We start from the raw sequence: 14,733 nt of genomic DNA on the forward strand, positions 1-14,733 counted from the left end.
ACTACAGTCCTGACCTCCCCTTACACCAGAACAGCAGAACCTCCCCATAAATGACCCCATTTTACAAATTAAACCTCTCAATGAATACATCTTGGGGTGCAGTGATTATATTGACACCACAGGGGTGTCACAGAATTTTATACCACTAGGCAGTGAAGAAAAATAAATTTACATTTTTACCATCGAGATTGTGTGTTAGCTCCAAGTTTTTCATTTTCATAATGGGAACTTGGTAAAAATGGCACCAAAGTTTGTCCCACAATTTATGCTGAATGTAGATTTCATCATGGGAAAAGGATAAAAATGGCACCAAAATTTGTCTGTCCCACAATTTATGCTGAATGTAGAAATACCCCATATGTGGATGTAGAATACTGCTTAGCCACACCACAAGACTTGGGAGTGACGGAGCGCTATTTGACCCCTGGAGTGCAAATTTTCCTAAAATAGTTTATGGACTCCATATAAAGAGCCCCTATGTGCTAGAAAAGCAGTAGTGCATGTTGCTGAGTGAAAATTGCAAACTGCCATTGTAGTGACCAGTACTTTGTTGTGACCAGTACATTATGCCCAGCTTAAGCTTCTGGAGCCACGCACCTGTAAATTAGGCGGGAAGGCGAGCTCTCATCTCTACAAGAATGCAAAATATGTGGGCTTTAAATATGGTTTAGACACAATGGGGCTCAGAAGGATTTGGGAGCGCAGAATTTGCTGAATTTCTTTTGGGGTGCTAGGAACCATTTAGCTTTTACAGAGCCTTGGTGCTACAAGTAACAAGTGGAAGCCAGCTATATTTCCCCTAACAGATGGCAGACCTGAGTGGGTACTTGCTTTTTTTTGTAGATTGAGTTGAAGCTTTTATTGCGAACACTTTACATAACATTTAGGATCACATTTATCCAGCGCTCTACGCTGAGCACTAATTTTGGGGTTTCAATCTAAGGCTGTGTTCACACACAGCATTTTTTTTCGCGTTTTTCCCGCGGATTTACCAAAAGATCTGCTCAAAAAATGCTTAAAAGAAGCTTCCCATTCATCTTAATACATTTTGCACTTTTTGTGCATATTGATGCGTATTTTACCGCGAAAAAAAAACGCTTCTCGGGAAAAAACGCAGCATGCTCATTAATTTCTCTGTAAATTCCGCATTTCTGGCTATTTTCTATGTGTCTGGGGATGCGCGGAAAAAATTGCGGAAAAAACGCGCGTTTTCTGGGAAGGAGTCCTGTTTTTATGCAGAAATTTTCTTCATACGTGTGCACATAGCCTAAATATTTGAGATGTGACAGATGAAACCCCCGAGGGATTCATTCAATTTAATGAGGCAGCAGAGTTACTGTGGACTCCGTCTGGTCTCTGTTCAGACTTGTCCTTTTTTGCAGAAATGCACAAAACTGTGGTCGATCGCGCTTTTATACTTGCCTAAAAAGACGGACACCGCCCGATCACAGGCCAGATGGGTTCACAGTGCCTCCATGAGCCTCTTTATAGGGAATCTTCCAACTGGGGTTCCATCTGAATCACTTATTTCAGAGATTTACAATGAAACCCCAGTTAAATAACTCAGCGTATAGTGCAGGATAAATGTGTGCCGAGCCTTACTACGATCTTTGGGAGGCAGAATGAAAAAATCACCAGTGGGTGTAGAATTGGTTTATTTATTTTTTATGCCGTTCCTTGTGCGGTATAAGTGATATGACAACTTTACTCTTCAGGTCGGTGCGATTACAGCGATACCAGATATATATCAGGTTTTTATGTTTGGCTGCTGTCACACTAAAATACTTTTTTTATTGCAAAAACTAGTTTTTCCCCATATTTAGACAGCTATCATTTTTCCATACTTCAGCCGACAGAGTCATGTGATGGCTTGTTTTTTTGTGGGATCAATTCACATTTTTATTGGTGCCATTTTGGGCATATGATATATTTTGATCGCTTTCTATTCCGACTTTTGGGAGATATAGAATGAACAAAAAATAGCAATTCAGGAATTGTTGTTTTTTTTTATATACCATTCTGTGTGTGGTAAAATTGATAAGGAAGTTTTAGGCTAAGTGCACACGTACCGGAACTCTCGCGGAAATTACCGCGAGAATTCCGGAATTCCATTCCGCGGGAAAATCGCATTTTAAATTCCCGCGATTTTCCCGCGGAAAAACTAGCATTTTGCAAGCGTATTTAGCTTGCAAAATGCTAGCGTTTTCCAAGCGATCTGTAGCATCGCTTGGAGAACTGATTGACAGGTTGGTCACACTCGTCAAACACAGTGTTTGACAAGTGTGACCAACTTTTTACTACTGAGGCTGCCTATGCGGCATCAGTAGTAAAAGATAGAATGTAAACAAAAAAAAAATGGTGTTATTCTTACCTTCCGACGTCCCACCCAGCCGTTCCCAGTAATCCTTTGCAAAAATGCCCGCGATGACGTCCGTTCTCGCGGGATCGCGATGTCTCGCGGTCATTCGCGATGACGTCGCGCGAATGACCGCGAGACTTCGCGATCCCGCAAGAACGGACGTCATCGCGGGCATTTTCGCAAAGGCTTACTGGGAACGAGAGCGTGGAGAGAGGCGGGAATGCTGCGCGGGACATCGGAAGGTGAGAATAACAATATTTTTTATTTTAAATTCTATTTTTTATTTTTTACAGGGATATGGTACCCAAAGCCCGGAGGACAGTCTCCCCTCCTCCGGACCGTGGGTACTATCTGCAATTGTTCTGCTTATTTTCCGCATGGTGTGCACAGCTACATGCGGGAAGTAAGCGGAACAATGCATTCCTATGGGTGCGGGATCGCCGCGATTCCGCAAATTAATGAGCATGCTGCGGTTTTTACCGCAAAGCGATTCCGCCGCGGTAAAAACCGCAGCATTAGCACAGCATTGCGGAATCCCATAGGAATGCATGGGATGCTTATTTTTCGCGTTTTCGCGGCAAAATCGCGTGGTTAAAACCGCCGCGGAAATGCGAAAAAAACGCCACGTGTGAACTCAGCCTTATTCTTTGGGTCAGTACGATTTAAGAGACAGCTCAAACTCCTTTAATGTGACAGGCTTTCTCTGCCTGTAGACACGTTACGCATCTGCCGCCGGGATCAACCGAATGATTCACTTCACCTGCGTGGAATTTGAGCAGGCGCAATGTGGCAATTTTCCGCTGGTGGTACCGTGCAAGAGGCTGTGAGTGTGAATGTGAGTGTGTGTGTGAGATTGTGAGTGTGAGTGTGTGTGAGTGTGTATGTGCGAGTGTGACTCTTAGTGTGTGACTGTGAGTGTGTGAGTGTGAATGTGTGTGTGTGTGAGTGACTGTGTGAGTGTGACTGTGAGTGTGAATGTAAGTGTGAGTGTGTATGTGAGAGTGTGAGTGTGCGTGTGTGTGAGTGTAAGTGTGAATGTGAGTGTGAATGTGAGTGTGAGTGTGTGAGAGTGTGAATGTGAGTGTGTGAATGTAAGTGAGTGTGTGTGTGAATGTGAGTGTATGAGCGTGAGAGTGTGAGTGTGAATGTGAGTGTGTGTGAGTATGTGTGTGAGTGTCATTGACTGACCTATTAGGTGCATGTCCTAGTTAGCACACACATTCTTATCAGGTAGCGGCGTGGTCTCTGTCTTACCGCTTATTCCCTGGCACAGGTGAGTAGGTTTCATATACATGCACCGTCCATACACATACAAAAGAAGGAGGTTTTTTCTGCCTCTTTATGTTAAATCCTGATCTTTATTTATCATCCTTTTCTTTTTTCTTTTTCCTAGAACTTTGAAACTTGATCATATAGCCACACAGGTACCTATCTCTTATGTCTGTATTCTGTAGCGTTGACATCCCGCCTAATTTACAGGTGTGTGTCTCCAGAAGCACCACAACGCACTGGACATTACACCATACTGGTGACTACAACGTAAAGGGCACTACAATGGCAGTTTGGAGTCAAATTTGTCACTACACCTGTAGATAAATTCCAACAGAGGTATAATTTTTAAAAAGGGATTAACTGAGGGTGGACTATGCTCTTCTAGTGCTTAGGGGCTCTGTATATGGCGTCAACGAACTATTCTAGCAAAATAGCACTTTGTCCCTCCCGAGTCTCGCTGTGTGGCTTAGCACTGTACTATACAGCCACATATGGCGTATTTCTACATTCAGCAAAAATTGGTAACATTTATACCCATTTCCCAGTGTGAAAATGTAAAATCTGGGGCTAAAACAAAATTCTGGTGGTACAAATGTAATTATTTTTTCTTCACTGCTCACTGGTATAAAATTCTGTGACACAACTGTGGTTTCAATATGATAACTAGACCCCTAGATGAATTAATTGAAAGATGTGGTTTATAAAATGTGGTCACTTATGGGGGGGTTCTATTGTTCTCCCAATGTGACATGGCAGAACCAAGCCAGTCAAGAAAAATCTTAACTACAATATGGCACTTCTTCCATTCTGAGCTTTGTGCTTTGACTCAAAAATAGTTTTTGTCCACATATGGGGTATAGGTGTACTCAGGAGAAATTACACAACTTATTTTGGGGTCTATTTTCTCCTGCCATCTTTGTGAAAGCAAAAGCAATTGTGGTTAAAATAACCTTTTTGCGGAAAATTTTTTTTTTCATTTTCACAGATCAACATTGTAAAATTCTGTGAAGCATCCATGGATTCAAAGTGTTAACCACACATCTAGATAAAGTCCTTGTAGTATCTAGTCTCTAAAATGTTTTAACTTGTGGGGTTTTCCACTGTTTAGGCACATCAGGGGCTCTTCAAATGCAGCATGACACCTGCAAAACATTCCATCAAAATCTGCTTTCCAAAACGTCGTGCCATGAGCCCAAACTGTTTCTCCCCCCACATCTGCATTCTCATGAGAAATTGCGCAACATATTTTTGGGTCCATTTTCTCTAGCTCAATCAGTAACACAAATTGTCAGTTGTTTGTCAGCTAACCTGTCAGTCACCTGTAACTAAATTAATAATCAATATTTATTTGCTGAGATAGTGTGGCTATACCACACAATTAGCACAAAAGATTTATAAGGGAGAAACCTCAGTATCTAACACTTCCTCCACTGCTTCTGACTCCTCCACCTCCGCTAGGGCATCCACCTGAGCCCTCAACCTCTCCCTTAGGCCTGTTTCACACTTCCGTTTTTTGTCGTCAGTCAAAATCCGCCAATTTTAGAAAAAAATGGATCCGCCAAAAAAGGGGTGGATCCGTTTTTTCCCCCTTAGACTTACATTAGTGGCGGATTTTGACTGACGGTCGTCCGTCCCACCCGTTTTTTGACGGATCCGCCAAGATTTTAGCGGCTCCTGGGCGGATGAGACGGACAATGCAACGTTTTTTTGCCTTGACGGTCTGCTATTTTTAAGTGCGCATGCCCGGAAGCTTTACTCTGGGAGGCATTTTAACCATGAAATGCCGTTCCGGGAGCAGTGAAAAATCTCTCTCTCTCTCTTCTTCCAGGCCACGCTCACTTTAAATTTTCTGTACTTTTTATTGTCAGCGGATCCGACCTAATTAGCATCCGCTGACATCCGTATGTCACCTGCCAGAGGCGGATCCGTAATTTTCATTTTTGGCAGATGTCAGCTGTCCGCTAACAACGGAAGTGTGAAACAGGTCTTAATGAAACAAGCTTTTCAACAGTGCAGAAAGAATTCCCCCCACCTCTGTACTGCGCAGCTAGGGCTTATCACAATGAGACAGTGTTTATATTAATATGTCTTGGAGATCACAGTCACACAGCTCAAGAGCTGTGGACAGCTATCCAGGCTGAGTTTGAGCGATGGTTATCTGCATTGACCCTGGAGCTAAGGAAGGCCGCATGTGCAAACCTGGTGGTGGACCTACGCAACCTCACACATGTGCCTTGTATGACTCACATCCTCAACCTGGTGGTACAGCAATTTCTCCATCACTATTCTAGCCTGGATATGGTGCTGCAGAAAGCTCGGTAACTGTTCACTTCCATCAATCACACCCCGCAGGTTATTGACTTGCATTACTACAGAGGTCTTTTGGCCTGCTTGTTAACCATTTGATTTGCGATGTGCCTGCAGAGTAAGCACAGGCCAAGGACCTCTGCACCCTTCTGCACAGTTTTGAAATGGTTACTAAGATGATTAGTGCTGACAATGCCATCATCAACTAACATGACTAATCCTGTCATCTACATTCTGGAGCACACTTTGAATAGTCTGATAGTGGACCCAGCAGAAGAGGTGGAAGCAGAGGAGGATGTTGAAGGGATAACAATATCTCTAAGTAACAGACTGTCGTTACACAGGCGTATGACATGGGAGTGTGGATTACATTGATCAAGGGGGCTCTCATGGTAGCAGGCAAACTGTTAGTGAAGGTGCAGGAGCTGAGGAACAAATGGAGGAAGATGATGAGCAAGAGGTGAAGGACGCACAACAGTCAGGAGATTAACTGGATAATGATCCCCTTTCTGTTGTGCATAGTTGGCAGGAGGGGAGGAAGGAAGTAAGCTTCAGTGTCTCCCCGCCACCAACACACAAAGGACTTGGACCTCATGTAAACGCATGACCCATGAGCACCTTCTTGCTGCACTTTCTGCAACATGATGCCCGTATTGTTAGGATTAGAAATAGTGCTAACTACTGGGTTGCTGCTCTGTTAGATTCACAGTACAAGAGTCAAATTTTGCCAGATGCTTCCTATCCCTAGAAAGGGATGCACACATGCTGAAGTATCGAAACACACTTGTAGACGATTTTAAGAGTGGTTTTCCAGAATACAGCAGTGAGACACACAGTGTGCATCGCAATTATAGACTTCCAACCCCGGGAATGTTGAGTCGTCAATGCAGAAACATTAGCAGTGTCAGTGTAAGTCGCAAAATCAATTTCTGTGAGTCATTTCACACATTTTTTTAGACCAGCCTGTGCATTAGCAGAACAGAGTATAAGTCTGACACTTTGCGAATGACTGGAGAGGATAGTGCAGGAGTATCTTGATATCAATATCAATGCCATCATGGGGAACTTGGTCCTTTTTAGTCTTCAAAAATGGAAGCGTGGCCTGAGCTCGCCTGTCATGCCTTAGAGATTTTGTCATGCCCAGCAGCCAGCTTTCTCTCAGAACGTGTCTTCAGCCCTCCTGGTGGTGTCATGATGGTAAAGTGTTGACCACCTAAGTTTCATCAAGATGAACAAGTCATGGATCTGCAATGACTTTTGTACCCCAGTCGCCGACTAAGTTTTTAGTATCATGCATCGGTCTCACATTATTGCATTCTGTGACAACTTTGTCGTGGCTTCTGATCGTTTTTTAAATGCGGAGACTCCAAGTTGGGTCTCCATCTAGTGGATTGCCTGTAGTGAAAGGAGTGTCAGACGGTCATTATACTATTTCTACTCTGGGAAAATTGATGCTACTTTAGTGGTGTGTGACAATAATTTTTTGAAATGTGGAGACTGCAAGTTGGGTCTCCATCTGGTGGGTTCCCTTTTGTGGAAAGGGTGTCAGAGACCCATTATACTATTTATACTCTGGGAAAAATTGATGCCACATTAGTGGTATGTGGCAATTATTTTTTCGAATGTTTGCACTCCAAATGGGTCTCCATCTGGTGGGTTGCCTGTAGTGGAAGGGGTGTCAGAGGCCCATTACACTATTTCTACTCTATGGAAATTGATGCCACTTTAGTTGTTTGTGATAATATTTTTTTAAATGTGGAAACTCCAAGTTGGGCCTCCATCTGGTGAGCTGTCTGTAGTGGAAGGGGTGTCAGTGGCCCATTATACTATTTCTACTTTGGGGAAATTGATGACACTTTAGTGGTGTGTGACAGTTTTTTTTTAAATGTGGAGACTTTAAATTGGGTCTCCATATGGTGAGTTGCCAGTAGAGGAAGGGGTGTCAGAGGCCCATTGTACTATTTTACTCTGGGGAAATCTATGCCACTTTAGTGGTGTGTGGCAATAAGTTTTTGAAATGTTTGCTCTCCAAGTTGGGTCTACTTCAAGTGTGTTGCCCGGCTGGCCTGCACTTACTTTCAGACAACTGCCTGTGTTACTCTCCTTAAATTTTAAATTTTTATAACATTTCTAGTTTAACAAGCTGATATAGGTGCCACCTGAGTGTGGCTGAGCAAAAAAAGCACTTTGAGATTTTACATAAGGTATCAGGGCCTCTAGCGTCCACCTCGCCTTAATTAAAACTTAAATAAATTCAAAGCTGGCCCAGACCCTGATACTTCATGCATGGCAATAATAGTCTAGAAAATTGATGTTTGTGGCACCTGATTGGGGCTAGAAAAAAAAAACAGTTTGAGCTGTTGCATGAGGTGTCAGGACTCCCAGCAAAGAAGGCTTACACCGCTCACTTACCCACCTCATCTTGATTGAAACCTAAATTCAAAGCTGTAAATGCTGGCGCAGACCCTGATACTTCATCCATGGCACATGGCTGATTCCTGCTGTGACATTATCAGATTTCTACTGTGGGGGAACTGATCATCAGTCAACTACCTGTGTTACCATCCTTACATTTTTCTATCAATAATAGTCTAGAAAATTGATGTTTGTGGGACCTGATTGGGGCTAGAAAAAAAAACCAGTTTGAGCTGTTGCATGAGGTGTCAGGACTCCCAGCAAAGAAGGCTTACACCGCTCATTTACCCACCTCATCTTGATTGAAACCTAAATTCAAAGCTGTAAATGCTGGCCCAGACCCTGATACTTCATGCATGGTCCATGGCTGACTGCTGCTGTGCAATTATCAAATTTCTACTGTGGGTCAATTGATGCCACTTTTCCTGATGTCTGCCCCTAATTTCTGGAAATGTTTGGACTCCAAGTTTGATCTCCTTCATGTGTGTTGCCTGAATTTTGCAGGGCTCTCAGAGCACAGGCCTACATCTGTCACTCATCCTCCTTTTACTGATCAATGCTTCAGCTAGAAACGCTGGTCTAAGCCCTGTCCCATGCATTCATGCTGGTTAATTATACTATTTGTACTCTGGGTCAATTGATGCCACTTTTCCTGGTGTCTTCCCCTAATTTGAGCTGTTTGGCAAGCTTTTTAGCCCACCTTAAGGTGTTGTCTATGCGTTTGATTTTCCCTCCCATTGAATTCAATGGGGTTTTGGTACGGTTCAGCGAACATGTCCAGCAAACATCGAGACGTTCACCAAACCTTGAAAGGTTTGCTCATTTCTAGTCACCACAGAACACTCACACACAGTATAATAGTCTCTTGGCCATCCCACACACAGTTTTGTGACCACACAGTTCTCCTACAGCCCTCTCACTTACAGTATAATGTTTCCACAGCCATCCCATGCACAGTGTGATGCCTACACAACCTCCCAAAACAGTATACCTCCTCAGATTCTTAACATAGTGTGATGGCCCCCACATACAATATGATTGCCCCAGAGCTCTATTCACTGTATGATAGATTTCACAGCCCCAACAAATATTATAATGTTCCTCATAGCCCCCATGTTATTTATTTATTATTATTATTATTATACATTTTTATAGCGCTATTTATTCCATGACACTTTACATGTGAAAAGGGGCAAATATAGACAAGTACAATAAACATGAGTAATACAAGACACACAAGTACAGAAGGAGAGAGGACCCTGCCCACAAGGGCTCACAGTCTACAGCGGATGGGTGAGGATACACTAGGAGAGGGTAGAGCTGGTCATGCGGCAGTTCAGTAGACTGAGGATCACTGCAGGTTGTAGGCCTGTCGGAAGAGGTGGGTCTTCAGGTTGTTTTTGAAGGTTTCCTTGTTTTGCAAGTCTAATGTGTTGGGGTAGAGCGTTCCAGAGTATGGGGGAAGCACAGGAGAAGTCATGTATGCGGTTTTGGGAAGAAGAGATAAGAGGGGAGTTGAGAAGGAGGATCAAAGGTTGTGTGTGGGTAAGTACCAGGACACCATGTCACAGATGTATGGAGGAGACAGGTTGTTGATGGCTTTGTATGTTATAGTTAGGGTTTTGAATTGGAGCCTCTGGATGATAGGAAGCCAATGAAGGGCTTGGCAGAAAGGAGAGGCTGGGGAATAGCGGGGAGACAGGTGGATTAGTCGGGCAGCAGAGTGTAGGATGGATTGGAGTGGTGCCAGAGTGCTAGAGGGGAGGCCAGAGAGTCGGAGGTTGCTGTAGTTGAGGCGGGAGATAAGGGTGTTCACTAGTGTTTTTGTGGTTTCATGGTCAAGGAATGCACGGATATGGGAAATATTTTTTGAGTTTGAGATGGCAGGAGGAGGCAAGGGTTTGGATATGTGGCTTGAAAGAGAGGGCAGAGTTGAGGATCACCCCGAGGCACCGAGCATGCGGGACTGGGGAAAGTGAGCAGCCATTGACATTGATGGATAGGTCTGGTGGAGGGGTAGAGTGAGATGGGGAAAAGATTATGAATTCTGTTTTGTCCATATTCAGTTTTAGAAAGCGAGCAGAGAAGAAAACTGAAATAGCAGGCAGACATTGTGGGATTTTGGTCAGTAAGGAGGTGAGGTCAGATCCAAATAGGTAGATCTGCATGTCATCAGCATAGAGATGATACTGCAAACCGTGGGATTCTATGAGCTGTCCCAGGCTGAAGGTGTAGATGGAGAAGATTAGAGGTTCTAGAACTGAGCCCTGAGGAACACCGACAGACAGGGGATGAGGTGGTGTGGGAGAGGGAGACACTGAATATTTGGTCTGATAGATATGATGAGATCCAGGATAGGGCCAAGCCCGTAATGCCAAGAGATGAGAGATTCTCTAGCAGGAGGGAATGGTCCACAGTGTCAAAGGCAGAAGACAGGTCGAGGAGAAGGAGGACAGAGTAGTGTCTCTTGCTCTTTGAGGTTAGTAGGTCGTTGGTGACTTTAATTAGGGCAGTTTCAGTTGAGTAATGCAGTCAGGAGCTTGATTGTAAGTGGTCAAAGAGGGAGCAGGAGGAGAGGTGGGAGGACAGTTCAAGATGGACATGCTGTTCCAGTAGTTTTAAGGCATAAGGGAGAAGAGATATCAGGCGATAGCTAGATACAGAGGATGGGTCAAGGGAGGTCTTTTTGAGGATGGGTGTGATCGAGGCATGTATGAAGGATGAGGGGAACACAACATTTGTAAGTAAGAGGTTAAAGAGGTGTGTTAGAGTAGGGATGACGACTGTGGCGAGGTTAGGGATGAGGTGGGACAGGAGTGGGTCAAGCATGCAAGTGGTGAGAAGTGATCTTGATAGGGCCAAAGCTTTCTCTGATCATATCAATCTTCTGCTTAAAGAAAGAGGCAAAGTCTTCAGCGGTAATGAGAGGAGAAGGAGGAGGACGGAGTACAGAATTAAAAGTGTTGAAAAACTGTTTAGGGTTGTGAGCCAGGAATGATATGAGAGTTGATAAGTAAGTTTGTTTTGCGGCAGTGAGTGTGGACTTGAAGCTGGTGAGGGACTGCTTTTTTGCCGTTAAGTGCTCGGCAGAGCTGGATTTCTTCTAACTCCACTTAGCAACCCTGGATGCCCGTCTCAGTTCTTTGGTCAGGCTGGTCAGCCAGGGCTGCCTGTTGATTGTACGAGTTTTGCTATATGTGAGGGGCGGTCGAATCAAGTGCTGCTGTTATTGTGATGTTATATAAGTTGGCATTAGCATCTGTGTCATGAAGTGAAGCTATGTCTGTAAGTGGGAGGAGGGACTTAGAGAGCAATTGTAAATTTAGGTGTTTGAGATTTCTGCGAGGGGGAGAGAGTTTTTGGAGTGGGGGTCATGCACTAGTAGAGGAGAGGGAAGAGAATGTCAGTAGGTTGTGGTCAGACAGGGGGAGGGGTGAGTTAGTGACATTAGTAAGAGAACAGAGGCAGGTAAAGATAAGGTCCAGCGTGTGACCATCTTTGAGAGTTTCCGTGGAGGACCATATGTGATATTTGTCACAGATTGATGGCACCATAGCCCCCTCACAGACATTATGATGGTCCTCACAACCCACCCCACTATAACTTCTTTATAGTCAGTTTGATGGTCCTCACAGCTTCATACAGTACGATTGTCCTCACTGTCCTATTATATACAGTGTAACAGGGTCACTGGCAATATAAGTGAGGGGAGATATGTATCACCTCCTCGATTGTTGTCCTCCGTGATGTAAAAACCCAGAAGATTTGCTCCAGCATAGTATGTGCTGAAATGAGTTAATCAGCCAAAATTGGGTTGGGCTTTTTGTGAGTGGCTGTAAGAGATGGGTGGGATGGTCACTCCCTATATCTCTTCCCTTATCTTCTTTGGCATCATGTTGTGGCTCGTGGGCCACTGTTTTCAGCCCTCTGGCTGTCTCGGTTCATAGGTCACAATTTGTCCATGTCTGCTCTACATTAATCAATGATTTGCGTATTCTTCGATCTGCTGCTCACAAACAGTATGAAATTTCACATGAAAATTACAGTCATTTATGTTGCTGAATCTCTGTGCTATTTTTTTTTCAGAGAGTGGTCGGCCAACATGTGGCAATCAAATAATAGAGGATGGGGAACAATGTGATGTAGGCCTTAAGGAAAATGACTTGTGCTGTTATGGTGTCAATGCAGGAGAAGATTTGCAGTGTACATTAAAGCCCGGTAAACAATGCAGGTATGCTATGATTTACATTTCAAATATAGGAGTAGGCATACAGAGAAAACTAAATAAAATGTATATTTTATGTGTGCAGTAGTATCTACCAAATACATATGTTAATAAATAGTAGAGCTGAGCTGAACAATCCGCCAAGGATCAACTTTGAGTTGAATTTCCTTAGATTTGTAAGTCCCAGCATCCCCACTTGGTGATTTGGTTCACAAGGATCGCCAAAAAAAATTTCTCATTTTCAAACGCAGCTGAAGAATCAGAAAGTGGGCTAATCATATTCAGGTGTGACTGCGTATGCTTCCTCATAATGTTCTGCAACTATTACATCACATGATATAGCGCAGTCAATCAGGGGGCTATCACAGCCAGTACAAAATATGAGGGCAGGCCAAGCAGTGTAAGGGACAAATCGAGTTGATTGTTGTTTCACTGACCCTAAGCACCGTATACAGGTGTCTGTGGGTGGGTGTAATTGAAATCTTCATCTGCTTTACATGGCAGAGGCACAAATATTTTGGTAGCAGATTGCAGCACATAACTTATGAAGAACACTACCGAAGAGCAGGAGGTTAATCTGAACACGTGTCGATGTGTTTCGCCGTGGCCACTGCACCAAATGCTGCGCAATATTGTCTATATAAGGGGGCTCTTCCAGATTCTATACCTTTCGGATGTGTCACAGCCTGGCTGACGTACACTAAAACCTCCAGGTCTGGCAAACGTGAACCAGCAAAAGTATCCCCTTTTGTAGGCAGAGGTCTTAATGCTCTCTCAGGTTCAAACAGAATAACCAGCAACCAGCCAAGAGTGAGAAGACTGTAACAAGTTGAAGCCAAACATGTATAAGGTGCTCATTATTACCAGTGCTTTTAAAAATAATTGCTTCAATCTCATCCGTCAACCTGATGAGATGTATCCCTTCAAAGTCAATATTAGCAGGAGCTCAGATATAGGGGTACTGGCACTAATACACCCTGTCATGCCCCATACATGAACTCAGGAGAGATAAGAGGGATAAAACGGGATGGCAGGTGGAGAGTAGGGCTGTTAAGGGAGTGATCGGGACGCAGGTGGAGAGCTATGCTGCTGAGGGAGAGAGCGGGATGGAGAGTGGAGAGTGGAGAGCAAGGCTATGGAGAGAGAGAGCAGGACGGCCAGTGGAGAGCAGGGCAGCGGAGGGAGAGAGCGGGACTGCCAGTGGAGACAGGGGCTGCTGAGGGAGAGAGCAGTGCTGTGGAGGGAGAATGTGGGACAGCGATCGGAGAGTGGGGCTGCGGAAGGTGAGAGTATGATGGTGAATGGAGAGCTGGGCTGTGGAGGGAGACAGTGGGGCTGAGGAGCAAAAGCGAGGCTGCTGAGGGAGAGAGCGAGAAACAGCCAGTGGAGACAGGGGCTGCGGAGGGAAAATGTGGGATGGCGGGTGGAGAGCTAGGCTTCGGAGGGAGAGAGGGGGTCAGCGAGTGGAGAGCTGGGCTGTGGAGGGAGAGCGTGGGACGGCGAGTGGAAAGCGGGGCTGCGTAGGGAGAGAGCTGGACGGTATACATCCCCTGTGGCTTATACTACTTTACTAGATATCCCCTGTGGATGATATACTATACTATATATTCCCTGTGGCTGATACTACTGTACTATATATCACCTGTGACTGCTACTAAAAGGAGGAGAGTGAGGTGTAGAAGGAGGATGTGTAAAAAGCAGAAGCAAGAGGTGTATCAATACTTGGGTAATAATTTAGTTAATTTATGTTGCAAATCTGTAGTGTTGAATATATGATGTGAAATATTTTTATGTGCAATATAATCATTATAATTTGTTATAACTAACCACAGTTAGTTACTATGCCCGGGCAATGCCGGATTCTTCAGCTAATTGTTAATAAAAGTTAGGTCTTAATTTGAGATGAGTGAACTTATTCGGAAAACGTTCGCCAATCTCAAATTCGACACAAATGTAGCTCATTCGGATTAGTATTCAGATTCCTTATTATTTTTCCTTAAAAATCGTCAAAAGTCAGCAAAAGTTCAATAAATGACCTAGTTCACTAAGGTCCCTTTCAGACGTCAGTGTTTCCGGTAGCAGCATGGGCCGCAAAATGTTCTGCATATTTGCACACTGATGACACACATATGACATTCCTGTGTCTTCAGTGTGA

At 44.1% G+C, this 14,733-nt stretch overlaps 1 protein-coding gene across 1 annotated transcript in view; it reads left to right on the forward strand.

Moving 5' to 3' along the window:
* LOC141049408 (disintegrin and metalloproteinase domain-containing protein 10-like) overlaps positions 1–14,733 on the forward strand; it is a 245,653-nt gene that overhangs the window by 159,392 nt on the left and 71,528 nt on the right. Inside the window, exon 11 of the mRNA XM_073545856.1 lies at positions 12,440–12,584. Within this exon, the coding sequence (XP_073401957.1) occupies positions 12,440–12,584 (145 nt within the window). The remainder of the gene's footprint in view (positions 1–12,439; positions 12,585–14,733) is intronic.

The sequence above is a fragment of the Dendrobates tinctorius genome, unplaced genomic scaffold (assembly GCF_039654945.1).
Source record: "Dendrobates tinctorius isolate UK_male_01 unplaced genomic scaffold, ASM3965494v1 ptg000011l, whole genome shotgun sequence".
Taxonomy (NCBI): domain Eukaryota; kingdom Metazoa; phylum Chordata; class Amphibia; order Anura; family Dendrobatidae; genus Dendrobates; species Dendrobates tinctorius.